The 27,600-nt window shown below is 55.6% G+C and overlaps 1 protein-coding gene across 2 annotated transcripts; it reads right to left on the reverse strand.

Annotated features, from left to right (window-relative positions):
• Window positions 1-15,820: 15,820 nt before the first annotated feature.
• RHOD (ras homolog family member D) lies at window positions 15,821-25,422 on the reverse strand. 2 transcript variants are annotated; one of them, XM_069470343.1, is made up of 5 exons: window positions 25,273-25,422; window positions 20,053-20,140; window positions 19,203-19,312; window positions 16,939-17,073; window positions 15,821-16,402 (listed from the first exon to the last, which is right to left on the reverse strand). In XM_069470343.1, exons 1-5 carry the CDS (start codon window positions 25,402-25,404, stop codon window positions 16,235-16,237), a joined length of 633 nt encoding a protein of 210 aa, XP_069326444.1. In that variant the 5' UTR covers window positions 25,405-25,422; the 3' UTR covers window positions 15,821-16,234. The 2 variants fall into 2 exon arrangements, with proteins under 2 accessions (XP_069326444.1, XP_069326445.1); XM_069470344.1 differs by lacking the exons at window positions 19,203-19,312; window positions 20,053-20,140.
• Window positions 25,423-27,600: the final 2,178 nt, after the last annotated feature.

A 27,600-nucleotide genomic window follows, 5' to 3' on the forward strand; every position in this document is an offset into this window, starting at 1 on the left:
TTAAAAATTACTGGTTACCAAGAAGACAGTGGGAGAAGACATTTCCCACCTCTGGTGTGCTCTGGATGCAGCGTGATGAATGGCGCCGACAGACTAGAGCTAAGCCTGCAGAGGAGAGGAGGGATCCCACCATATTCAGCAAGTAGATGGGGCTTTGTCTTTTGTTGGGGATGGGTATTTGGTCACCCAGGGAACACACACTTATGGAACATCTGCTGTGCAGCAGGTGCTGCTGTGGGCACTGGGAGTACCGTGGACCACAATGATCCCTGCTCTGAGTAACATCGTGTAATGGTCCAGCAGGGGCCCTGGAGATGCACTGTGTTCCCAGTGCAGCTGCACCACACAGTGAACTTGTCACCTTGCTCAAGCCATGATGCTGTCAGGGTTTCCTGATAAAATGGGGATAAGAATTCTTTCTCATAGTTGGTTGTTCAGGAAACTCAATGAGTTAATATTCCCAGTGCTGGAACAGCTTCTGGAACATAGCAAGCGAGTTTGTGAAATAAAACTGAAAATCACAGCAAGTGATTTATTAGATAAATTTTTTTTTTAAGAGATGAGGTCTCGCTCTGTCACCTAGGCTGCAGTGTAGTGGCACAATCATAGCTCACTGCAGCCTCTAACTCCTGACTCAAGTGATCCTCCACCTCGGCCTCCCGAGTAGCTAGGACTACAGGTGCGCACCACCAGCCCCAGCCAATTTTTTTCATTTTTTTAGAGATGGGATCGCATTCTATTGCCCAGGCTGGTCTCCAACTCCTGGGCTCAAGTGATCCTCCCTCCTCAGTCTCCTGAGTAGCTGGGATTACAGGCATGAGCCACGGCACCCTGCTCTTACTAGATAAATTCTATGAAGAAAATAGAGGCAGGTTCAGTGAGGAGGAGCAGCTTCAGTGGAGTTGAGATTCCTTGACAAAAGGGAACATTTCAGGTAGAGGGAACGGCTAGAACAAAGACCCTCAGTGGGAACAGGCATTGGTGTACTCAAAAAGCAGCAGGCAGGCCAGGCCTGTAATCTGAGCACTTTGGAAGGCAGAGGTGGGAGAATCACTTGAGCCCAGGAGTTCAAGACCAGCCTGGGTAACATAGGAACACTCCATCTCTACAAAAAAATTTAAAAATTATCCAGGCATGGTCTTGCACTCCTGTAGTCCTTGCTCAGGAGGCTGAGCTCAGGAGTTGGAGGTTACAGTGAACTATGGTCGTGCCACCACACCCCAGCCTGGGCAACAGAGTGAGATCCTGTCTCTTAAAAAAAGAAAAAAGCAGCAGGCCAGAGTCACTGGAGCACCGTGGCCGAGGTAAAGAGTGATGTGAGATGAAGTCAGAGTGGCCTGGCCAGGTGGCCAGGCCATACAAGACTTACAGCAAGCTGAGTGTACTCTCAAGGCAGAAGCAACCCATGGTGAGCATAGAAGCTGGGCAATGACAAGGCCAAGTTCATGTGTCAGAAAGAACTCTGATGTGATAGCAGGATGCTAGTGTGAGAGTTAAGGTTTTCTGTTCATCCGCATGAGAGAAGTTAGGAGTGTGGCTTCGGGCAGTGAAGGGATTTGGAGAGGGGAGCAGAGATGAGAGAAAGGTAACGCAGGAACATTCCATAGGATTTGGTCACTCAGATGTGCGGGACAGGAGAGGCAGCGGGCAGGCCAAGAGGACAAGGTCACATTTGACACGCGGAGTCTGAGGGACTCTGAGACCCCTGCTGTTGGCTTTGTGAGGACTGGAAAGGAGGAGAGTGGTCTGCGCTGGAGCTGAAGGTCCAGGAACCGCCAGCACCAGATCCAGGTTGCAGGAGGACCACGTGCAGAAGGAGGCTCGGGTCCCAGGGCCCAGGCCGCGGAGAGGAGAATGTGGCCAGCCCACTGTAGGTGCCAAATAGCTGCTTGAAGAATGGATGGATGTGCCAAGTGACCAGTGGAGGAAGAGGAGCCAGTGAAAGCATCTGAGAAGGAAAGACCAGAGAGGCAGGAGAGACAGAGAATGAGAGCAGCGTGGAGGAGAGTGTCGCAGAGAGAGGGGTCGAGGGGTGACAGAGTGGAAGGACCACCCAGATGGAATCATTATGACATCACTGGTGGCTTTTGACAGCAATGTTGGCAAAGTTGGGGTGAGGGGTGTGGGTGTCAGCATGCAGTGAGCTGAGAATGAATAGGAAGAAAGGATGACAAGTGTAGACACTTCTTTCAAGGAACCTGGCTATGAAAAGAAGAGCAGAGGGAAGACAGGATGGGGATTGTAATGGGAAAGAAAATAGTTTGTGTGTGGCCTGCAAGAAGGTGTCAGTAAAGAGAGGGGAGTGAAAGTAGAAACCAAAATAAGTGGAATAAGGGGTGGGACTAGAGCAGGGGGTGGGGACTGGCCCTGAGATGATTAGTTTTGCCTGAGAGAGTTCATGTCTTCCTCTGAGCCAAGGAAAGGTTACCAGGGCCACGTGCAAGGAGATCATTTTGAGGATGTGGGCACAGGAGGTTGAGGGAGTTTGCACTTGAAAACCCCTGGAATATTCTTGGGAATTGCTATGGTCTGAATGTGTCCCCCAAAATTCATGTATTAGAAATTTAATCTCCAGGACAACAGAGGAGGCGGAGCCAATGGCAGAGCCCTCATGAACGGATTAACGTTACTGTAAAAGAGGACTGCGTTTGCTATCTCCTGCCATGCAAGGACACAGCAAGAAGGCCCTCACTACATGCCAGCGCCTTGATCTTGGACTTCCTGGCCTCCTGAAGTGTGAGAAAGTCAATTTCTGATTTTGGGGGTTTTGTTTTGTTTTTTGTTTGTTTGGTGTTTGTTTTGTTTGTTTGTTTGTTTTGTTTTGTTTTTGGGGTTTTTTTTTTTTTTTGAGACAGGGTGTTGCTTTGTTGCCCAGGCTGGAGTGCAGTGGCACGATCATAGCTCACTGCAGCCTCAAACTCCTGGGCTCAAGCGATCCTCCTGCCTCAGCCTCCCGAGTAGCTGGGACTAGGGCACACACCACCATGCTGGGCTAATTTTTCTATTTTTCATACAGAGAGGGCCTCACTATATTGCTCGGGCTAGTCTTTTTTTTTTTCTTTTTTGACAGAGTCTTGCTCTGTTGCCTGGGCTAGAGTGCCGTGGTGTCAGCCTAGCTCACAGCAACCTCAAACTCCTGGGCTCAAGCAATCCTCCTGCCTCAGCCTCCTGAGTAGCTGGGACTACAGGCATGCACCACCATGCCCGGCTAATTTTTTCTATATATATTTTTAGTTGTTCAGCTAATTTCTTTCTATTTTTAGTAGAGACGGGGTCTTGCTCTTGCTCAGGCTGGTCTTGAACTCCTGACCTCAAGCGATCCACCTGCCTTGGCCTCCCAGAGTGCTAGGATTACAGGCGTGAGCCACCGCGCTCGGCCTCGAGCTGGTCTTGAACTGCTGGGCTCGAACAATCTTCCTGCCTCAGCCTCCCAAAGTGCTGAGATTACAGGCGTGAGCCACCAAGTCTGGGCAATTTCTGTTTTTCATAAATTATCCAGTCTCGGGTATTTTGTTATAGCAGCACAAGACAGACAGGAGTGGAGTGGCAACCCCTTTCTCTCTGACGGAAGCCACATCTTACTACTCTTCTTAACTGACTACTTTCTGTGCATAGTATTATACCCCACTGAAGTGGAGGGAGAAGGGGGTAGATTTGGGGAGCAGCCTGAGGGTGAGTGAGACCCAGGCAGGTCCAGGCACTGCCCACAGGTGCCTTGCACAGGAAGGAGGGCTTAGAATCCAAAACAGGCCTCGAGGACCCACAATGACAGATAAACAGGCTCAGCCTCTGCCCCTTCTCCCAGCACTGCCCTTGGGCTTTCTGCAAAGCCTAGTCTTCGACCCTCAGCTCTTCTCTCCCTTGAGGTCCTTGTCTATTCTCACAACTTCAATTATCTTCTCTGTGGGTTCGACTCCCATGGCTACCGTGGCCCTGACCTGCCCCCACGACCCAGCCGGCAACTTTGCTGTTGATCCTCTGGAATCGCTGGCAAGGAATGGGGGCTCCCGCCCCATCCTCCCCTCCGAGCTGGCTCAGGCTGTGCTCTCTCCTCCCCGTTGCTGCCTCTGCCTCCAAACGGCAAGCCTTGCCTGCTGCCCATGTGAAGTCCCACAGCCCTGCAGACCCACCCACCCAGTGTGGCATTTACTGCACGCTTGCTTGTGTCTCAGGGTCTCCAGTGAGTATGTCTGGTTCCCTGTCCAGAGGAGTAAGCTTCCTGCAGACTGGGCCTTGCTGTGTGCTGCTTTCCGCCACCGAGTTTTGAATCAGGCCTTGAAAATGGTCGGTTCTTCACTCACTAAATGCTTGTGAAGGGAAACTTGAGAGTGGTCACCGTGTAGTAGCCAGTGGCAGGGAGCAGCAGAGACAGGAAGGAGGTGGAATTTGTAAAAGTAACGATTGGAACATTGCAGGCACATAAAGTATTTGCATCTGAGCAAAGACTCAAATGGGGGCAAAATTATGGGAGGGAGGGGACACTGAGTCACTGCTAGGAAGTTCCAGCCAGTAGGGGTGGAGTTGGAGGAAGAAGAGGAAGGAAGAGGAAAGCCTGGGGAGAAAGAGCTGGTGGCAAGTTTAGAGCTCAGGATGGGAATAAGTTGGTCACTGACAGCTACGAAAGCTCTAGGAAGGGCAGTATGCTCAGGGCAGCTTAGCACCAGCGCTGGGCACCTGGCAGCAGTTGCTGGAAGCCAGATGCCTGCGGGGAGGAGGTGCAGATGGGCAGAGACTAGAGTGACACAGTGACCAGTGATGGAAGAGTGAGGAGTCCAAGTGGGTCAGAGAAAGAACAGTGTTTGGCAGAGGGTGTGGGACAAGGAAGGTGGGGGTAACCCAGATAGTCTGAGCTTTACCCCATGATTGGAAGAAAAGGAGTAAGGAAAGGCTGATAAATATTTGCATTTCTTGGTGGTCCCCATCCAACCCCATTCAACCGGGTTGTTCCTGCAGATTCCTGGTCTCCCTTGGAGAGGCCAGGAAGGGAGTAGAGCCATCTTCCCTCTATGGAAGCTGAAAGGGCCAGCTTATCCTCTGCTCACCTAGTGCCCCTGGTGTGGCTTAGGTGTGGCCCAGCACACCTTCTCTTTCAGGATGCCAAGGCCAAGCAGATGACATTAGGAAGTGGGGAAGATGGAGGTCATTCCTACTGGCAGGCAGCCTCTTCTCACTAAGCCACTGGCAGTGGGACCACAGAGCTCCCTGGCTTCCTGGCTCTCCCAAACCTGGTCCTCCAGTCCCCAATCAATTCTGGGAGCCACCTCCACCACCCCCGACATGTACACCTATGCAGGCACATGCTTCCCTTAAACTCTTCTCTTCTTTGGTTAGTTGGAGTCAGTTTCTATTGCTTGCAACCAAGATCTCTGCCTAAATCAAAGAGTTCATTCCTGTTAATTAAAGCGTGAGAATGCTGTCAGATTCCTATGCAGATGTGCACCTTGTAGAATATTACAGAACCACTGCAGGTTTGTTCATCCATCTACACATGTGCCAGACATTGTACGCCAGGTACTGGGGGCAGAAAGACAAATACAGTAGACCCTGGTCTTAAGTAGGCAAGTGAGTGTGTCTTAGTTTGAATTCACCCAGAAACAAATCCCAGACAAGGAGTCAAGTGCAAGTAGTTTATTTGGGAAATGGTCCCAGGGGACTGGGAAAGTAAGACAAGGAAGGAAAGAGAGCCCACTACGGGTACGTGGTCACGCAAACTACTGCAGCAGGTCACTGGCGCCCAGTCTGGCTGGACACCTTGGGAGACAGTGTAGAACAGGCCTCGAAGTCTTCCTTCATCCACCAGCTGCCATCTGTCATTGGTTGCAGACTGCTTCCAGAGCCTGTCGGCTCCCTGTCGCATTCACTGTCCTCCAGGTGTGCAGAGTCAATGGCCTGAGACACAGAGAGGGACTGCAAGGGCCCATGGCAGAGGACCACGTCCAGGGCTACAGAATGCAGTGGAGAGTTCTACAGGTTCTCTGAGAGAACTGGACAGGGCATGGCAGGCACTGGGAAGGAATGGTCAGTCCAGAGGGAAAGTCAGACTTAGAGACATCCTTCACTAAGGCTTTCTAGGGATGATGAGTTTTGAGTTTGAACTTGCAGATGTGGCATAGGAAGGCAGTTGGAAAGAAAATCTCCTATGCCACTGTCCCACTCGGGAGGACCCAGACTGACGGGAGGCAGCCTGAGGCGTCTAAGAGACAGTCAAGAAGGAAGGAGGCATGTGATAGGAAGGCCAGCGGGTAGTGCCTCCCACCTCCTTGCAGCCTGGTCCCTAGCCACAGCCAGAGGTGCTCTTTAAACCAGCGACTCACCCAGGCTAGAGTGCCATGGTGCATTCATAGCTCACAGCAGCCTCAGACTCCTGGGCTCAAGGGATCCTCCCGCCTCGGCCTCCCAGAGTGCTAGGCTTACAGGCGTGAGCCACTGTGATGGCCTAAACTAATGACTTTTATTAAGGGCCCACCCTGTTGCACTGAATCCTTGACTCCTTGTGAAGAAGGCGTGATTATCCTCGAGCTTCAGAGACTGAGGGAAAAACACTAAGAGGTTACTACGGCTCTAGCATGCTTGAATGCGAGTAGCATGGTTCCCAGGCCTGGGCTCTCCACCTCCCCAGAAGGGTTATTTAAAAATGTAGGTGAGGTTGTTTTCCTGCTCTATTAACACACATGACAAGTGACATCTGCTAAATGAGTTGGGGTTCCGATGGCTGCAGAAGGTCTCCCATGGGAAGGTGGACTTGGAACAGCTGGGCATGGGTAGAGCACAGGGCACTAGGGAGGAAGAAGTCACCCTGGGCAGAGGAGGGAGACAGGAGTGCTGCTGGCTGGGGCATGAGACGCGTCCACGTGAGACGGCTGAGGAGCCCAAGGCGGAAGTCACCATGTGTCAGGTGTCATGAGCACTAGGTTTGCAGAGTGAGGAAGTCATGGTCTTTTCTCTCAGTCCTGAGCCCTCCTGGCTTTGGCTGTGTCTGGGGTGATGCTTTGGCTCTTTGGGTGCTGAGGAGCTGTGCGAGATGAAGAGCACCCCTTTTCCCCGGGAGCTGTTCTAGGATAACTTTGGGCTGCAGGATTCAAGCTTTGTTCTGAGGTGGGCAGGGGACAAGTTTGTTCTGATCGCTTCCGAGAGACAGCCGCAGCCAGGAATAAGTTACCTTTTCTTTAACCTCCTCAGAGATCACACCCGGATGGGCCAGGGTTTGCAGGGGTTGCAGCCAAGGGGCAGGCGGCAGAGGGTAGCCCTGCTGCAGGAAGGCTGCAGCCCCTGTACCAGACTCACCGATCTTCCTCGTTGCTCATGAGAGAGGACTGTCACCATTCTCCCTGGACCTGCAGCATCCTCCTGCAGTGTGGGCACTTCTCTCTCCCTACAGAGGACAGTTTCTGCCCCAGTTCAAGTGGCAGGGCGAGGGACACACTCGTCCCTTGTTTCTCAAGTGAGAGGTCTTGGTCCTGGACCCTGACTGGTCTGGGCCCTGAGCGTGTGCTCGAGCATTCACCATCGAGATGGGTCTGCAGGTCTGTCCAGCCCATCCGCCTCGATCTCACTCTGCTCCACCCTCAGCCCAGCTGCGAAAATGCTCCAGCGTCCCCCAGCCTGGCTCAGCCCAAAGTCCTTCCCTGACCCTCCCACATGACCCTGGCATCCCAGAGCCCAGCCACATGCACAGGTGACCATAGACCATTGCCCTGTGAGCTGGACAGAGATAATTTTGGCCAGAGACATGGGGAGGGGCAGGTGCCAGGTGAGTGGGCGGTCAGAGCCCCTCTGGCTGGTGGACAGCTGAGCCATGTGGCCCTGCAGCTGCCCGGGGCGTCCACTACACTGGCTCTGACATCTCTGCCCCGCCCTGGCAGGCTTTTAATACCTGCAGTAATCTCTCCTGCTGACAAAGCCATTTGGAGGTGGGAAGAGGAGACACTGAGCTTGGAGAGGCCCCTAGGAGCTGCTCTACCCACAGCCCAGAGATCCGGAGGGATAGGCAAGGGAATCTGGGCGAACAGGCACCAGGAGGGAAAATGAGTGAACAAATCCATCAGGCACTGTTTACGTTTCTATTGTCAGCTGCCAGCATTCGTTTGTTTAAACCTCCAGAGGTCTCCCTGGTTCGCATGGGCTGCTGCTGGCGTCCACTATAGTTCTACAAGCAGGTTGAATTGTACCCATCCCATCCGTCTTGCCTGAAGTTGAGGCAGATCAGGGCACATGCGTTTATTGAACAACGCCGTGCCCTGAGAGAGGCAGAGAGGGATTGCCGTGGAGGCTGTGGGACCTGCTAGGGGCTGGATGAGGTAGGGCAGCTAGCCCCGCAGGCGGCCCACCCAGCCATGGTGGTGCGCTAGTCTGGAATAGGTGCTCAAGGGCGCAGCTCAGGCTCTGACAGATTAGGGCCTTTAGAAGCTCTCAAGGTGGAAAGATTAGGGGATCTATCCCCGCATAGACAAACGACATAAAAACGGGGCTAAACAAAGTCCTAGAAGTCCAACCAACTCTGAAGATTTCACTTGACTACTATGAAGATTTCTGAGGACTACTTAGATTAATTTTTTAAAAATAACCTTTTGGCTGGGAGCAGTGTCTCATGCCTGTAATCCCAGCACTTTGGGAGGCTGAGGCAGGCAGATCCCTTGAGCTCAGGAGTTGGAGGCTGCAGTGAGCTGACTGTGTCACTGCACTCCAGCCTGGGCGACAGAGTGAGAACCCCGTCTCTTAAAAAAAAAAAACTTCTTAACTTTAGAACAGTTTTAGATTTACAAAAAAATTGTGAGGAGTTTCCATATACATCTGAGCCTAGTGTCCCCTGTTGTAAATAGCTCATATTAAAGGGTCACATTCGTGACAAGTAAGGAACCAATATCGACACATTAGTGTTAATTAGAGAACATACTGTATTCTGATTTCCTTAGTTTTTACCTAATGTCCTTTTCTGTCCGTGGATCCCATCCAGGACACACCGATGGCATTTAGTCACCGTGTCCCCTCAGGCTCCTCTGAGTTGTGGCAGTGTCTCCGACTTGCCTTGATTTTGACGACCTTGACAGTTTTGAGAAGAACCTATCAGACAGTTTGTAGAATGTCCCTCAGTTGGATTTGTCTGAAGTTTTTCTCACAATCAGGGGGTTATGGGTTTTTGGAAGGATGAGCACAGGGGTAAATTATGTGTTTTGATTAACTTTTAATATAAAAATCAAGTTATTTCTAAAATTGTTCATTTGCTCCTCTTTTTCTCCCTTTTTCCCTCCCTCCCTTCCTTCCCTATCTTCTTTTATTTTTCCCTTTTTCATTCATGTATTTATTTGACACAGGGTCTCGTTCTGTCGCCCAGGCTGGAGTGCAGTGGCGTCAGCCTAGCTCACTGCAGCCTCCAACTCCTGGGCTCGAGTGATCCTCCTGCCTCAGCCTCTCGAGGAGCTGGGGCGACCGGCTCTCGCCGCAAAGCGGCTAATTATTTTTTATGGGGGCGGGTGTCTCACTCTGTCGCCCCTGATCTCAAGGGATCCTCCCGCCTCAGCCTCCCAAAGCGCTGAGTGAGCCACCACACCCCTCCTTTCTCATAAGCTGAGAACTTTCACCTTTCCATTTAAGGGAAGCAGTTTATGGCACAAATTGCCAGCGTCATTACTCTTGTGCTTTGGGGCCATTTTTAAATAAAATAGGGGTTACCATTGACTACAAGCTCTGTGATATCGCACAGCCCATCTGATCACCAAGCCGGCTACTGAGTCTCTGAGGACGAGCAGCGTCTACCGCGTGGAGACACTGGACAAAGGGATGATTCTCCTCGTTCAGGCAGGACAGAGCCGGATGGCGAGAGATTTCATCATGCTACTCAGAATGGTGTAGAACTGAAAACCTACAAAGTGTGTCTGGAATTTTCCATTTAACATTTTTGGACTTGGGTTGACTGTGGGTAACTGAAATCATGGATAAGGGGGGATACTGTAGCCATTTGGGAGGAGATCCAGGAAGCAGGAGCGAGGGAAGGAGAGGGGAAAATGAGATGGGCAAAGAGAAGCCCATGAGTGTGTGTTGAGAGGTGGACTCTGGGGCGATGGCTCCAGGATTCTGCTGTGACCTCCTGAGACATGGGCAGGGTGGTCCTGGGGCATTACCCTCTTCGACCTCTGGAGTCGTGGGCCTGGAGATGGGGGTGGGGACGTAGGTCAGGAGAGTGGGACTTGTAGGGAGATGGACCAAGGGGATACGACCAGCGACAGTAGTGCAAAGAATTCCTTATCAGGACATTTCTGTTTTGATTATGGGGAAGGAGTTGGGGTAAGGAGGTGAAAAGAGTTGGTGGGGGAGTGTGAAGTGGCTGGGCTGGGCCACATGGAAGTCCCTAGAGCTGTCACCTCTTGGCTCTGTGGAGGCAGCAGCCCTTTGTCACAGCTGGAGGGAGTAGGGGGAGCAGAGTGTTCACAGCTCAGCAGAACTTTGCCAGCGCCCCACACGGGCTGGGGCTCTGTGGGGTTTGTTCTCCTGCAGGGAGGTCCTGCAGCTTCTCCCCTACTCCTGCCAGCCCCCCAGGATTGTCCTGGTCACTCTTTTTTTTTTTTTGTTTTTTGAGACAGAGTCTCACTCTGTTGCCCGGGCTAGAGTGCTGTGGCGTCAGCCTAGCTCACAGCAACCTCAAACTCCTGGGCTCAAGCCATCCTCCTGCCTCAGCCTCCCGAGTAGCTGGGACTACAGGCATGCGCCACTGTGCCCAGCTAATTTTTTCTATTTTTAGTTGTTTGGCTAATTTCTTTCTATTTATAGTAGAGACAGGGTCTCACTCTTCCTCAGGCTGGTCTTGAACTCCTGAGCTCAAATGATCCTCCCGCCTCGGCCTCCCAGAGTGCTAGGATTACAGGCGTGAGCCACCTCGCCCGGCCCTGGTCACTCTTAAGTACTTTTTTTTTTTTTTTTTTTTTTTTTGAGACAGAGTCTCACTCTGTTCCCCAGGCTAGAGTGCTGTGGCGTCATCCTAGCTCACAGCAACCTCAAACTCCTGGGTTCAAGCGATCCTCCTCAGCCTCCTGAGTAGCTGGGACTACAGGCACACACCACGCCCAGTGAATCATAAGTACTTTCATCATCTCCCTGAACCCTGAACCGTGCTGCAAATTCTGGAGAGAGCAGGAGTGGTGGCCCTCTGTCCCAGTGTGCCCCCCATAATGTAGCGAAGACAAAATCAAGGTAGGCTGGCCTACATGGTACTCAGGTGTGCTGTGGCAAGTGCTTCACCTTGGGCGTGACATCTTCTTTGATCTCAGTCCAGCCTGCCTGAGCACTTGACTGTAAACCCGCGAGTTGGTAAGTGCTGAGCCGGGATTCCAAGCCTAGTCTCTGACCTTAGAACCACGGCAGACTCGGACGGCATGATTCTCTTCTGGGTGTGACCAGACTGGCTGCGGGTCAAGGTACTTGGCCACACTGAACCCCAGTGTTTCATTGCAAGGTTGGTGGGGTGGGCGGGGTGCAGTGGGCGGTGACTGGAGGGAGTGGTGCCCGGGAGCCATGGGGCAGGTCTGCCAGCCGCCCGCTGGCCTCCCCCGAGCCGGGAAAGTCTCGCTCCTTGGGCCCTGCTGCCCTCTGCTGGTGGAGGTCCAGCCGCCTGGCCGGCGCCCAGGGGAGGCCAGGAGCTGAGGCTGGATTTCCTGGTCTTGTGCGCCCAGCTCTGCCACTTACTGCTCTGTATCTTTCTGAACCTCAGTTTCCTTATCTGTAAAGTGAGGGAACTATGGGTCCTGAATAAGGCAGGAAGGGCAGAATGTCACCTACGTTGCCTGGCCAGATATGACTGGGTGATGATCTTCCCGGGGGCAGACAGGAGCGGGGGTCCCACGGCAACCAGCTTTAGTGAACCCCTCCTGTTTATTTCCATGGCAGGACTCTCTGCACCCCCATGTCTGCCTCCCTTGGTGCTAAAAGATGTCAGTGCCTAGAGCAGGGCCTGCATGTGGTAGGAGCCAAAACTACCTATTTCCTAATCAAATGCGCTGTCAGCCCTGGGCTCTGCACTGCCCAGCCTGGTGTCTCCCCTGCAAACCGGGCCCTGGAGGAAATTCCCGCCCCACCTCATCCTAGCTGCCTGCATTCGGGCCTGCAAAGAGCCGGCTGCTTCCTGCTCTTTCCTCTCCCGCCCGAGGCTCCCCTCTCATCTCCTCCCAGGCTTGGTGACCCAGATTGGGAAGAAGGGACCAGCATCAAACGCTTACATGCTTGTTCCTGCTTTGCAGGCCCTGCAACAACCCTGCGCAGTAAACAATTACCCTCATTTCTTAGTTAATAACTCCAGTTAGGAGTTGAGACGAAGGAGTGGAGTGAGTGAATAAGCACTATCTGCATCCATTCTAATCCTCCCAACCACTCTGGGAGTCAGAACTACCCTGCCCACATTTTACAGATCAGGAGACCGACACAAAAGAGATACAGATCAGGAAACCAACAGGTAGGAGAGCCCTGGTGTCTCGTTCAAGGTCACACAACCGGTAAATTGCCGAGCTAGGATGTGAACCCAAGAAAATCCCCTTCTCTTCACAATCCGACCTATTGACGAGAAGCGTCAGCACGGAGATCGGGCTCTCCCGTGCAGGGCGGGCAGCAGCTGTTCCTCTCTGCTTGGTATCTCACTGCCCCAGCAGCCTGGTCAAAAGCTTTGTTGGCTCCCTAGCCAGCGGCTTCGGGGTGACTTCCTGGGGGCCATAAGTGCTCATCCTCCAAAGGAATGACCCCCAGGAGGAAGAGGAGGCCAGAGAGAGTGGCCTGAAGTGGGGTGATCTGCTAGCCACCACCTCCTCCCTTCACCCAGATGCGGGGCCCAGGCAGAGGGGAGAGGGAAGCTTTGTGACTCACACGGTTGCGCCCCACCCTCTGCCCTGCCTGAGGATGCCAGGGAGTGGTCTGTCCTGGAGGAGATGACTTGGGGTCCCCACCCCTGCCCTCTGCCTTCCCGGCAGACAACCCCAAGGCCGGGCGGAGGCGGTGTGGGGAAATGAAGACTGTGGTTTGTGGCTCTTGGCCCCGGCTGGCCCCTGGGCCGTGCCTCCCCAGCTCCCACTCGTCTGGCCCCGCCCGCCCTGGCAGCCGGGGTTGTGAGGAATTGAAGGGGGGGATTGTTGGCGGAGGGGGAGGAGCATAATAACCCTGGCCCCTGGTTTTCTAACATTGCTGAGTCGGAGCAAACCTGGAACATCAAATTATTCCCTGAACCTGAACTGGACCATTTCTTTTGGGCCGATACACGTAACACTCAAGGAGAACGGGCCACTGACGCCCATCACGGAGGTTTCATTAGAAACAGCTCCAGGTGAGGGACCACATCAGCCAGGTGGGGCTCACGGCGCAGGTCCCAGGCTGAGCTGCGGCAGGTGAAATGGTATTATGGGCCTATATGGGAAACCCTACCTAGATGACAGGCTGCACTTTGGGTTTTTAGCACAATCTGCTCAGGGATGGGAAACAACCCAGCCCCCATTTCTAGCCTGATTGTTCTTCCCCTAAGCATACCCCATGCCCAGAATACCTTTCCTGCTCTCCTCAAGCCCGGGGAGCTATGCCAGCTCAGACAGCTCTCTTCTCCAATTTCCCAAACCGTGTTTCTGGAGCCCTTGATAACTATTTCACTATCACTACACCGACTTCTCGCAGACCTTCTTCTTGCGAGAGACTTCAGCTGTCTTGAAGTCGGGTCCTTGTCTCCTTCATTTCTTTGTTCCCAGCTCCTAGGTGAGGATGTGGCTTGCCCTGTTGGCGTTTCAGAGTGTTCTGTCTCCAGAGTCAGTGGCAGATCTGGGCACAAATTTCAGTCTGCCATTTCCCATAGTTGTGTGATTTTTTGGGAGTTTCCCTCTTTGGGCCTCAATATCTCAATCATGCCAATCCTATAGAGCTGCTGTGAGGATGAAGTGACAAAATGCTCGTTTGTTGCCCAGCAAGGCACTAGGCACAGAGGAGAGGTACAGGAACGTGGAATGAATTGTACGGAGTAGAGCTGGGCTGGACAGTGTGTCCTATTCATGAGAGCGAGATGTTGATGGGATGTCACGAGACCTGGATGCTGGCTCAGCTTCCTTCCCTGAGATGATCGGGGACTCCACCATCTATCCTTCAACAGCCTGGGCCGGGTGCGGTGGCTCACGCCTATAATCCTAGCACTCTAGGAGGCCGAGGCGGGAGGATCACTCGAGGTCAGGAGTTCGAGACCAGCCTGAGCAAGAGTGAGATCCCGTCTCTACTAAAAAATAGAAAGAAATTAGCTGGACAACTAAAAATATATAGAAAAAATTAGCCGGGCATGGTGGCGCATGCCTGTAGTCCCAGCTACTTGGGAGGCTGAGGCAGTAGATCGCTTGAACCCAGGAGTTTGAGGTTGCTGTGAGCTAGGCTGACGCCATAGCATTCTAGCCTGGGCAACAGAGTGAGACTCTGTCTCAAAATAAATAAATAAATAAATAAAATAAACAGCCTGGTGTTTAAGGAGCTCTCTCATGTGCTCAACACTATGACAAGAGCTAGGAATGTCACACAGGGGACCCACAGTTTGTGCCCTCAAAGCCTAATCAGGAAGCCAGGTCTGTAACATCCTGGAATAAACACAGAGGAGGGGCCTGTACTCCAGCATGAAGGGGTGGCTGGGCGGTTAGCAGGGGAGAGAGCCTGGGGGGGGGGGGGTGCGTGGCACAGAGACGATGAGCTCATCACGGAGGCTTGAGAGTTTTGCCCAGTGAGTGAGACAGGAGGGCACGGCGAAGGCTGAGAGTGTTAGCAAGAAGGTGGGTGTGGTGATTGGCTTCTTCTTATCTGATAAATGGTGGGAGAAGTTCTGCCTTGTTGTCTCTTATCTCTCAGCAGTATTATGAGTATTAAGCATGAGATGATTAGGTAGAGATATAAATAGATGTGATGGTTAAATTTATGTCAACTTGAGTAGGCTACAGTGCCCTGTTATTTGGTCAAACACTAGTCTGTGTGTTGCTGTGAAGGCATTGTGTTAGAAGTGATTAACATTTAAATCAGTAGACTTTGAGTGGAACAGAGGACCCTCCACAGAGTGGGTGGGCCTCACCCAATCAGTTGAAGGCCTAAAGAGAAAAGACTGAGGTTTTCCGAAGAAGAAGGAGGAACTCTGCTCACGTCAGCAACAGAGACCCTGAGTTTCCAGCCCACTGCCCTGCAGAATTCGGACTCAAGACAGCAACACCAACTCATCTGAATTTCCAGCCTGTCCTACAGGTTTCAGACTTGCCAGCCCCTACAATCGTGAGCCAATTCCTTAAAATAAATCCCTCTCTCTATATTTATATAGATATCCATATATACATCCTATGGTTCTGTTTCTCTGGAGAAGCCTAATACAATAGATAAATAAATAAAAGTAAAACTGTGAACCTTTTTTTTCAAAGATGAGGTCTCACTATGTTGCCCAGGCTGGACTCAAACTCCCGGCCTCAAGTGAGTCCCCTCCTCAGCCTCACGAGTACCTGGGACCACAGGCACGCGCCACCGCACCCGGCTGAACCTTTTGCAAACTTTTACTGCATGCTAGGTGCCTGCTAAGCTCTTTGCATGTGCTGGTCCTCATGACCCTCTTACTCATCCCAAAGCTCCATAACGTAGTCTGAGATTGTTCCCATTTCACAGGTCAGGATGCCGAGGCCCAGAAGAACTTGCTCAAGGTCCTGGAAACTATAAAGCCGGGTTTGGATCCAAGCAGTCCCACTCTAGTACCTACATGGGATGGGCCCTTACCCACCTTGGAGCATGTGTATAAAGTTGCTTTGAAATAAGAGGCATGACACAAATGACAAGTGATGTCATCGTAGTTGTTACAGTTACCACTGGGAAGGGTAGAGGGAAGGGGGAAGGGGCAGGGCGTGGGGTTCTGGCAGGAGAGTCCTAAGATCTTCAGGTCCTGCAGGTGCAGCCTTGGGAACAGCCACAAGGTGGCGCGAGGCTGCACGGGCCACTCCGGGATGTCAGTCCAGGACTGGGCGCTGGGGGTCTGTGAGTGATTCCAGGGGACTGCAGGACCAGCGCTCCACAGGGCTGGTGGGCCTGGGAACCCCCTTCCTCAGTCCAAGGTTCCCAGGCCCCTGGGCCTAGCCTTGGTGACGCCCGTCTGTTGAGGTGCAGCTCGGCAGCCACAGCTGAGGACTGGGTACAGCGCAACCAACCGGCAGAAGGTCAGCGCCCAGCTCCTTCCCATGCTGCTAGGTGGTCCAGGGTGGGGAGGGCCCCACGCCAGTCAAGTCACCACGCAAAAGCCCTGGGTAATCCGCCGCCAGAAGTTGCGACTGCGGCTGCCAAGAGCCACCTCGGCTGCCTCCTGGAAGATGGCGTGGATGTTGTCATGCAGCCGAGCTGAGCACTCGAGGTAGGCCACTGCACCGACGGACCTCGCCATCTCCCGGCCCTGACGGGGAGAGGTGGGCGGGACTGCCGTGAGGTGGGGGTGCTGGGTGGGCCTCACGTCTGGCCTCCCTGCAGCCCTTTGCTTCCTAGGGGGTCTCCAGGACCAGAGTGGAAGACAGGTTTGCTGGGGCACCCACAGCTTCTGCACCCCGGCTTGACCAAGTGCTCTCATCCACTCCCTTGTGTTTCCTGCCTCGGTTCCAGGCTGCGTCTCTTTGCCTCTCCAGGCACCAGCTGTTTAATTTCCGACTAACCCGGGCACGTAGCAGAGCAGGGCCCAAAGACTGAATAGCCGGGCATCCTCTCTGGGCCTCAGGTTCCCCGTCCGTGGTGCACTGGGCAGAAGTCACTGTGACACGCGGAGTTCTCCCTTGTCCTCCCTCCTACAGGCAGAACCTCCCACAGTACTCTAGGTACCATTTCCAAGTGCTGGCGGTTCCTGACCCACATCCCGAGTGTGCCAGACACCTGCTGCCACTGGGAGGTCTCCACAGGTGGCCTCTCCCAGCCCTCCCCACCCCCTGCTGGGTTTCCTACCCTGTGGTAGGTCACAGGCTCCAACCCGTTTTTCCGCAGCTTATTCACCAGCGACTTGTCCTTGCGCAGGTCAGTCTTGCAGCCCACGACGATGATGGGCACCTTCTTGCAGAAGTGACTCACCTCTGGGTACCACTGCAGGGGGGGAGGGGTGTGTGTGTGTGTGTGTGAGCCATTGCGAGCTCCGTCCCTCTCAGTGGGCCACGCTCCTGCTCCCCAGCCTGGCAGCACAGCAACCGTTTAGGGAGAAATGACTTGGGGCCGGACTCTGATCTGAGAATTTACATGTAAGAACTCATTAACCCCCGGGGCCCTGGCAGCAAGTTCTATCATCGATCTCATTGTACAGATGCGGTGATGGAGGCACAGAGGGGCTATGTAACTTGGCCCGGAATGCACAACTGGAAATGGCAGGATGTAAGCCCAGCGGGTGGGCCCAGAGCCCTGCACCCACCACCTCTAGAATCCTGCCTCTCTGCAAGGTGAGGGCTCTCACGGCCACCTCCTAAACCCGGCAAAATATATAAGGAAACAAGTAAGTGATCCTTTAAAAAGTCAGCTCACGAAATGGGTGCAGCCCCAGCTGTCTGTCTCAGCTGCTTGCCTGGTGGAAGGAGGGCCCTGGCTGCTCTGTGGAATGTGAGGCCACCGGGCCGGGTTATTTTAGGCAGGACGACAGCTGGGGAGCTGGGAACCCAGAGAGGGGCTTCCTGCCTCTACGGGCACATCCCCCCTGTTCAGGCATCAAACTGTCCAGCTCCGGACCAAATGCAGCCTGTGTGGGGTCCTGGGAAGACCCCACACCCCCCACCCTTCCCTTGAAAAGGGTCTCCTTGGTGACCCCACCTAAATCCAACAGTGAATTTCTGGCTGTGCTCCTGCCTGAGCCTTCAACGGGCCTGACACCCGGCATCACTCCCTCCTCTGTGACCCGGTCTGCAGGTCACCCCAGGACCCACTCTCCTGGCTCTCCTGCCTCTCACTGGGGTCCTGCCACCTTCCTCCTCTCCCCGAGGCTCAGCGGTGCTCTCTCCTCTCCTCTACGGGCTCTCACTCCCCATGTGGCCTCCCCCAGCCATGGTTTTACCCCACCAGAGCCCCACGTGAGCTTTCCAGCCCGGCCCACCCTCTGGGAGGGACTGCGAGGGACTGCGGACTCATGCCTCTAACTGCCTGCCTGACACCCCCGCTGGGATGGCCAGCAAGCCTCCCGTCTCCGCGCTTCTCAGCCAGGGAAATGGCAACTGCACCTGCTGGTGGCTCTGGTCAAACTCCTCCCCCAACCCACGTCCAAGCCATCAGCAAATCCTGCCGGCTCTGCCTTCTAGACTGACTCAGAATCCACCCCCTTCTCACCACCCCCACCGCCAGCAGCCTGGTCCTAGGCACCACTGTCTCTCCCGGTCCCCAAGGCCCAGAACAGCCCCTGGCATACAGATGTGCTCAATCAGTAGTTCTGAATGAATGCACAGGGCAGACTGTCTGGGTTCAAGTCCCGGTGTTACCACTTTAACAGACGTGCATCTTTGGACAGGTGACTCAGGCGGGAATAATAATAGTATCTACTCCATACGGTCGTCAGGGGAGTAAATGAGTCAATATATGTGAGGGCCCAGACTGGTGCCTGGTACAGGGTGAGTTCTCAAGAAATGTTTCCGTCACTGCTGCTATTACTGCTAATGCCACTGGCTGTGCCCTGAGGAACCCTGGAGAGCGCCGTTTGCAAGGAGGCCCTGACGGCAGTGGGTGAGGGGCTATGCCAGGGCCAGAGGCGGCTGGAGCAGAGGAACTCAAGGGACCACATCCTGACATCTGTGAGCAGCCTCGGAACCCCTGCCATGGTGGGGGAGTATGCTGGGAGGCGCCTGAGGGCTGGCAGTCACGCAGGGAGCTGCAGGAATCTGGCTTTCCGGCTCATGTGACCCGGACAGGCAGCCTGGGGAGATGCAGGGCCTCTGGGTCACCCGGCCTTCTCAGGTAGACTCACAGTGGAAAGAGGCCCAGCGACCGAGTCTGCAGTCCAGGCCAGGCAGGAGCACTGGACTGGGAGTCAAAAGGGCAGACCCTGCCACCAAATCCCTGTGTGACCTTGGGCAAGTCACTGCTCCTCTCTGGGCCTCAGGTTCCCCATATATATGCCAAAGGCTCTGGACTTGATGTCATCTAGGGCCAGCCAAGCTCTGACAGTCAGCTGGGTCAAAGGTGGGGGGTGGGGTGGAGTGCTCTGGCTATGGCGCTGTGCCTCCCCGCCCTCCTGTACCTACCCGGTTAAAGACGTTGTCAAAGCTGTGTGGGTTGGTGACATCGAAGCAGAGGAGCAGGACACTGGCATCAGGGTAGAACAGGGGCCGCAGGCGGTCATAGTCATCTTGCCCTGGGCAGAGTGGGGATGGTCACTCCCTCCAGACCTCCTGCCCGCTGCCGGCAGCTCCCCAATGTCACATCAGACAGGGAGCATCTGGAGCCTCAGTGTCCGACACAAACTTGGCCCTTAGGTGGCTACTCCACATGAATGTCCCCCCCGGCCTGCCTGTGGGGTGTGCCGGACCACTTGCTGAGACACTGTTCCAGGGGGAGTGAGGTGAGGGCCGGGGCAGAGGCCAGGCCTGGAGCAGCCTGGAGGGGCTGAGGCCCGTCACTCAGAAGCCACTTTGCCCTGGGCTTAGGGGGCGATGAGGAAGGGGCAGGGGGAGCCGGGCAAAGACATCTTAAAGTACCAAGTAAGAGGGCTGCGGAGACTCCCTGGGGTTAGCGTTGAGCTAACCCTTATGTGGGCAAGGTCAGGAGGCTGGAGGGCAGAAGCCAAGGTCAGGAAGGTCATATAGAAGCTAAAACCGGGGTGGAATGCTTGGGACTGTCACCCCTTGAGAGCGAGGAGCTCTGGACCCTCCCCCAATCTCCAGGACACAGTGGGATGCCCTGGGATGGGCTTCAGACTCCAGTCAGAAGCAAGGAGGGCTCAGGTTCTTGATGGTCCCAATCCTGGCCAACACCTGTCCCTTGGAGATTGGCTGGCCTCCCTGGTTCAGAAGGAAGCGGCTAGGACTCTGTCCCAGGAATCTGGGGCCCACAGACGCCCCTCCACCCTGCACCTCCCCAGCCCTGCACACCCACCTGCTGTGTCCCAGATTTGGAGGTGCACAGGCCTGCCCTTCATCTGCAGATTGGCGGTGTAGCGCTCAAACACTGTGGGGGTGTAGCTCTGAGGACGAAGGGGGCAGGGAGGCTGTGAGGAAGCTTCTGAGGAAGCAGCCCCCGCAGCACCAGCCCCACCAAGTGTAGTTGTTTCTGGGAAGGCTCGCAGTTGGTCTGCCTGGCGGGAGGCTGAGAGGCCGTGTACTTCGGCAAGGTCCTGAACCTTTCTGGCCTTGTTTTCCTCAGCTGCAAAGTGGGAATATTAAAAGTTCCTACGGCAGAGTGTTGCTATAAGGATTCAATGAGGTACTCCATGTGGAGCCCTTAGCACAGGGCCTGGCACAACATAAGCACTCTATACATGCCAGCTGCTGTTATTTTTACCTTTGTCCCCCTGGACGGGTGTGGGGGACTTTGATTTCCTTCTTTCTTTTTTTTTTTTTTTTTTTTTTGGAGTTGGGGTCTTACTATGTTGCCCAGGCTGGAGTGCAGTGGCTATGCACAGGCATGATCATAGCTCACTGCAAATTTGAAGTCTTGAGCTCAAGTCTCCCAAATAGCTGGCACACGCCACTGGGGACTCCCATTTCTGAGCCTTCATTCATGCTGTCCTCTCCTCCTCCTGGGATGACATTGGCCTACACCTGTTTGTTCATTCCTGCGTTTGCTCGTTCGTTCATGCTTATATTCATTCAACAAACATTAGCACCTTCTCCAGGCCCAGTTCTGGACACTGAGGAACGAGCAATAAACAAGGCTCAGTCCCTGCCCTGGGGAGATCGCAGCTTTTTGGGATCTTCCTTTGCCTCTCGATGTCTCAAAGTCCAAACCAGAACCTTCAATGCTGGGATGCCCGTCCTGGTCCCCTCACCCCGAGCACCCATGTTCTAGCCTCTTCTTTGCCCTGTCTGGCCTCGGGAGGGGTCACTCGGGCAGAGCCCCCTGTCCCCCGGCCCTGCCCAGCCCGAGCTCACTCCCTCTCTGCAAAGGCTAGATGGATGGGAAACAGGACAGGTTCCATCGTACACAGATGAATATGCATGAATGAACAGGGAGCTTTTGCAAGACGGGTGGGAGCAATAGGTGAGGTTTTCAAAACTCCACTACAGTGCGAGCCCTTTGCCCTGAGGGGCACGGACCACCTGCTCTTGGGTCCCTAGGCCCTGACTGCTTGCTCAGGGCTAGGCTGGTGGGGCCACAGTCTGGGGGCCCCTGTCTTCTTCCCTTCCCATGCTGGGTGGGGCCCCCACCGGCTCGTGACGCAGGAGGACTTCATGCCTGCCCGCCTGCCCACTGGCCCTCTGAGTCAGGCCCTGGCCAGCTGGGAGCAGCAGCACCTTAGCGGTGGGTTAGCGCTGTCCTCCAGGACACCTGGGAAGCTGCAGGGGACGGGTGGGAAGAAAGTAGGTCCCAGAGTGGGCAGCTAGGGAAGACGCAGAAGTCAGGATGGCCTTGAGGTAGGGGCTGCCCCTGCCCTGGACTCCAGCCACCCTGTCATTCCCTCCAAGAGGAACCAAAAGGAACAGACAAGGGCCCGACCCACTTCCCTGTACCCCCTTGCCTGCCTGGGGCCCCTCCCTCAGGCCTTTGCCTGGCAGGAGACAGTGTGACCTGGTGGCTGGGAGCACTAGCTCTGGGATTAGATGTGCCTGGCTTAGGGCCCAGCTCTGGCGCTTGCCGGCTGTGTGACCCTGGGCCAGTCCTCTCACTGGTTAAAGGGGAAGAGTGTCAGCTCACGATGTGGGAGGGAGGACGGACTGGCAGGTGAGGTCCCCGCATATATGCCCACCACTTAGAAAGCTGCTTGCCAGGAGCAATGTCCACACCAGCCCCCGTCTGTCCCTCCAAGTGGTGCCACCGTCCCCGGCCCTCCCCAGCTTCTGGTCCTTGCCCTGGAGTGGGGGCCTGCTTCATGGAGGGCACAGACATCTGCGTCTGAGCTTCCAGCGGGGCCACCCATAGGACCCCCAGCTACAGCGCCCTTCCCGATCCTCGCTGCAGAGCGGCCTGCCACGTGTCAGTGCTCTGCAGATGCTCACGGTGATGACATCACCACCCGCCATTCTCTAAGGATCCTCTGTGCAGGCCCTTTGCCGGCACCATCTCCGATCCTCACAAGCCTGGAAACCTGGTGCAATCCCCATGTTCCTGATCATGCTCAGAGAGGGGAAGTGACTTGCCTAAGGTGACACACTGGGCAGCCAGCTGGTGATGGAGCCAAGTCCTTCTGGCTCCAGGGACCGGGCTCTGTCTGCAGCCACCTGCTTCTCCTGAGGTCACCAACTCCAGTTCCTGGTGCCAGGAGGGAGCAGGAAAGGGGCTGGGTTGCCCCTCTGGCTTGGAACTGCCACAGCCCCTCCCCTTCCTCTGGAATGTCATCCTGGAGACTGTCTCTACCTTTTGTTGTGTTCTTTGACCCCCAGGCAAGGTTACCCTCTGTCCATGGGACCACTAAGTCCCTAATCTTATCTGTTAAGCTCTCCCCAGCCAGCAGGTCAGGGCTGGGCCTGTGCTGAACCAGGACAGAGATGACTCAGCCTTGGGTCTGCCCTCCCGGGGCTCTCAGAGAGAAAATGGATCATTACAGGACGGGACACAGCTCAGGGTATCCCCAGGTAGGACACCCATGGGAGTCCGAGTGCAGACAGGAAGGACTCAGCTGGTTCTACCCGGCAGTGCTGGGTGCTCCTTGCCACCGCCTGGTGTGGGGGCTGCTGGGCTTTGCCCCCTGCGGGAATGGTCGTTGCCCAAATGCCAGCCAGAAATGGGCAGGGGCTGGCGTCTAGCCCCGGTATCCCTCTCTGTCCTAGGAGGTCTCTCCACCTTGCCCCCCTGCCCTGAACCCAAGATTGGGCCACAGCTGGATAAGGGTTGCTGAAGCCCTCCACATCCTCAGCCTGTTCTCTGCCCTTTGCCGTAGGCAGGAAGACGGGGAGACAGGACCCCAAGCCTCCTAGCTGCTAGCTCCCTGGGCTTCAAGGGCTGCCTGGAGGAAGAGTCTTGGGGAAGGGCAGGGGCAGGAGGAGGCTGAGTCCAGCAGGCAGAGCCCTGGGGGCTGGGGAGAGGGCCCTGGTAGAAGGCAGGGTGACCTGGGCTCTAGATCAGCACTGCCACCCCCAGTCATGTGCCCTCAGGCAAGACTGCCTCTCTGGCCTCAGTTTTCCCATCTGCAAAATAAAGCCTTTCCAGCTCTTGGACACCATGGGTCTTTAAGGGAAGAGTAGCCCAGCATGGTGGCGCATGCCTGTAGTCCCAGCTACTCAGGGGCTGACATGAGCCCAGGAGTTCAAGGTTGCAGTGAGCTGTGATGAGGCCATTGCACTCCCCAGCCTGGGTGACAGAGTGAGACCCTATCTCAAAAAAAAAAAAGAGGCCGGGCGCGGTGGCTCACGCCTGTAATCCTAGCACTCTGGGAGGCCGAGGCGGGTGGATCGCTCAAGGTCAGGAGTTCGAGACCAGCCTGAGCAAGAGCGAGACCCCGTCTCTACTAAAAATAGAAAGACATTATATGGACAACCAAAAATATATATATAGAAAAAAATTAGCCGGGCATAGTGGCGCATGCCTGTAGTCCCAGCTACTCGGGAGGCTGAGGCAGGAGGATCGCTTGAGCCCAGGAGTTTGAGGTTGCTGTGAGCTAGGCTGACGCCACGGCACCCACTCTAGCCTGGGCAACAAAGTGAGACTCTGTCTCAAAAAAAAAAAAAAAAAAGATGAGGTCTCTCTTGTTCCAGGAAAGGCAGGGCCTCCAGAAGGGCAAGAGCCTAGACAAGGCCAGTCCATCCCCTGGTGACAAGCATACCCTTCTCTCACCTGGCTGCCCCAGCATGTCCTTCAAAACATACATTTCATCAACTGCAAGAAGCTCATTTCCACATCATGTCCTCTCTGAAATTGGGATGGGTGTCGCCATCAAGTATGTCACCATCAAAGATGTCTCAGGTGGTGGTGAGGCACCCCCCCACAAGCCCCAGGCTGTCAGACACCCTGCCCAGGGTCCCCAGTGGCCTGGCCCCTCAGTGGGCTCTCCCCAGGGTGCCGTAATTGTTGAGTTCCCATTGGCAGAATCTGGGGGCCCAGAAACATGTCCCCCCAACTTAGAGTGGCTCGATGCTGCCACAGTGGGAAGCACACAGTCAAGGCCCGGCACTGTTCCCAGGCCCGGCCTCTCCTGCCTCCCCCGTCAGACTCCCCAGCGCCTACACGACCCCAGGGGCCTGGAGGATGCTGGGGTAGGAAAGGCAGAAGGAAAGACACTGGAAGCAACTCTGGGACCCCAGGGCAGCTGGGCTGAGGGCTGGCAGAGCAGGTGGGTCCAGGCCCTGCCCCTGGCCTGTGCCTGTGCAGTCTGCCTGGACAGTCAGTGGTCATGTCAGGAAAGGATGAACGGTCACCATGCCCAGAGCGCCAGGGACGTGCCAGGGACCGCATGGGAGCTGTCTATTGGTCCTGCCTGAACTCCACCTCACCACCATCTACAGTCCCTCTACCCCGCCAGGCTGTTGAGAGCAAATGGAGAAGCTAAGCAAGTTACTAAAGGGCACAGGGTCCGTTAGAGGAGAGTAGAGGTGCCAACCCAGCCACCCAATGCTAGGCCTGGCGCGCTCTTACCCTCCAAGGCAGAGCCCATGGGATGAGCGTTGTAGCAGCCAGAGCGGGAGAAGAGAGATGTTCCCTAAGAAGGCCGTTGCCAATGATCCGGGAGTCCTCCCTGCGTGTGGGCTCGGAGCCGAGCGCCTGACCTCTCTGCTAACTGCTCACAGTGACCCTGTGACGCGGGCACTATCATTATTCCTACTATGCAGTTACGGCAACAGGCACAGAGAGGTTAAGGGACTTAGCCAAGGGCACTTGGCTGTAAGTGGCAGAGCCATGATTTCAACCCAGGCGGTCTGGCACCAAGTTCTCGGTCCCTTTCAGCTAAGCTGTGCCTCCAAGCTCTCTCTTAGGACCCGCTATGCACCCAGGTTGCCTAATCCAGTCAGTCCCTGTGACACCCGTCCCAGGTAGATGCCATTCCCCCCGCTTTACAGATGACATCACTGAGGCCTTCGCTCCCAAAGGCAGAGGGAGAAGAACTCTGCCCTTGACCCCACACCCCGCTGGGAGCCCCTGGGAGGCCGGGGCGGCGCACAGCCTTGGCAGACCCGGGGCGCCGAACCGGCGGGATGCGCCGAGGCCGGGGGCGCCGGCACTCACCTCGGGGAAGGCCCCATCGGCGAAGACCATCAGCAGCGACGTCTTCCCGCAGCCGCCGTCGCCCACCAGGACCACCTTGGCGGACCGCGCGCCCGGCGGCGCCTCCTCGCCCGCGGCCTGGGCCTCCTTCATCCCGCGGCGGCGCGGGGCCTGGCGCGGGGCCTGGCGCGGGGCCGGCCGGCGGGGCAGGAATGTGGAAGGGGCGGGGCGGCGGGAGGAAGTGCGAGCCGGCGGCCGGGCGGGCGGGCGCCCCGGCGCGCCCAGGTGAGAGGCCCGAGCCGGGACTGGGGCGGCGAGGCGTGGCGGGCGGGCTGGGCCCTTCGCCTCCAGCCCCGTCCGGGCGCCGAGGCCGCGTGACGTCTGCACAGTGACAGTGGCGGTGGGGCTGCGGCCCCCTGCCCCTGGGAGGAAGCGGGGGCGGCGTGGGGGGTGTCACCATGTCGGCCTTCCCCCCTTGGTGGGGACAGGGGCTGGGTCCCCGGCTGCCTTTGCTGAACGAATGAATGAATGAATGTGCGTTTCCCAGGGCTCTGAAGACACCACACTACAGTCCTCCATCCAGGTGTTTCAGGCCAGGTGGGAAGGAGGTGACCTGGACATGCCCTTATGGGTCAGTCATTGGCACAGCCCCCCTCAACCAGCACCAGGGAGGGAGCTTTGCTGCAGGTGAGCGACCACCTGTCTCACCCTGACTGGGGCATGATCTAGAGAAAGTGATGGAACCTTCCATCTATAAAGTGCTTAGAACAGGGCCTGTGGTTGGTGCCATGTGTGAGTGGTTCGTGTTATTTAACCGTCATATGGCCACCTGGTATTGAGGGCCTCGTGATCCTGAACTGTTCAAGACAGAGTCCCTGCCTCGAGAAGCCCACGGCCTAGAATGGGAGACAGACAGGACATCAGTGTGACAGAAGCTACATTGGGGGTAGGGGTGGGACAAAAGGGGCTCTTCACCAGGTTGGGGGAGTCAGGAAACCCTTCCAAGAGAGGGGCCAGAGTCTTGAGGAAGAAGTGAGATATGTCAGATGAAGGAGGGAAAAAGATATTCCAAAAGAGGGAACAGCAGGTGCAAAGGTATGGAGGCGAGAGCCAGGGAATGCCGCCCCCGCCCCCACAGGAGGGCGAGGCTGGGTTGGGGAGCTGGTGCTGGATGGTGGAGCATTTCAGATGCCGGAATAAGTCCAACATTGAACTGGAAACTCATTGTCACCTGACCTCTCCACCCCTCTTAGTGGCCAGGGTTTAAGTCTTTTAAAAATGGGTACAGGGTCTCCCCAGATCTTGGATTGTTTCCATTGAAGCTTAAAGGAACCGGAGGCAGAGGTCTTTGGGTCCCTGCTGCCCCCCACCCCACGCTGGTCATGACATCATCCTCCATGGAGTTCAAAGCCAGGCAGGTGAAAACGCACATTCAACCCCCTTCGAATCTCACTGTGGCCCAAAAAGGCAGCCCAGGCAGGAGTCACTGCCCACTGCAGGGAGAGGCCGAGGCCAGCTGCCCTTGCTCCCAGCCCAGGCTCGCCCCAGGGCTGTGGTCGCAGGCTGAATGGAGCCTCACCTGGACGGAGAGAGCCTCCCCAGCACGGCTCCACCTTTCAGGTGTCCCTTCCTCCCCGAAACTGCCATAGGGCTGGGTGTGAAGCTACCGAGCAGGGCTCCCTGCCCCAGGGAGTGGTAGGGAGGGGCCCTGTCCCCCTCTGATCAGCTGTCAGCCTCTTCATCCCCACTGCTGCTGTCATCAGGCCTTGGGTGGCGAGGCTGGGAGGCAGGTGGGGCTGGACTGGGGGTGGAGGGAGCTGAGAGTCAGGCAGAGGTGTTTGGCCTTGGTTGCTATGGGGATAATCGCTCTAATGACACACTTGATGTCTGTCATGCTTTACAGTTTCACTGAGCATTTCCTAATAATAACAGCCCCATTAATGGATTGCAAACCATGTGTAGGTACTGTCCCTTAGGAGGCAGGAAGTATTAGTTCCATTTTAGAGATGAGGAACGTGAGCCCAGAGAGGTTAAGTTCTTGTTTAAGATCCCCAGCTAGTAAGAGACCGAACTGGGATTGAGACCCAGGTGTGACCCCAAAGCCAGGCTTTCTCCCAACATCAACACCTCACACTCCTTACTTCCTGCAGCTCTCAGACAGTGCGGTGGGCAGAGCGGATGATCTGCTTCCCCCAGTTTACAGATTCAGGAACTGAGCCTCAGACAGCGGCAGTGGTTAGTCGTGGGCCAGCAAGACCAGAGCCAGGGCTGGATCTCTGGTGTCAAGCCCAGCCTCACCGCCCCCCATGCTCGCGCTCCTGCAGGAGGGAGATCCCGCCTGCCCGGACA

This window comes from Eulemur rufifrons, chromosome 6 (assembly GCF_041146395.1).
Source record: "Eulemur rufifrons isolate Redbay chromosome 6, OSU_ERuf_1, whole genome shotgun sequence".
Taxonomy (NCBI): domain Eukaryota; kingdom Metazoa; phylum Chordata; class Mammalia; order Primates; family Lemuridae; genus Eulemur; species Eulemur rufifrons.

What these genes read in the sequence shown, in the direction of transcription:
- RHOD (XM_069470343.1), bottom strand. Translation starts at nt 25,404, where the DNA reads ATGAAGGAGGCCCAGGCCGCGGGCGAGGAGGCGCCGCCGGGCGCGCGG. An exon ending in CCAAATCTGGGACACAGCAG is followed by an intron (nt 19,313 to 20,052) that starts GTGGGTGTGCAG and finishes CACTCTGCCCAG; the next exon opens with GGCAAGATGACTATGACCGC. An exon ending in AGCCTGTGACCTACCACAGG is followed by an intron (nt 16,403 to 16,938) that starts GTAGGAAACCCA and finishes TCTCCCCGTCAG; the next exon opens with GGCCGGGAGATGGCGAGGTC.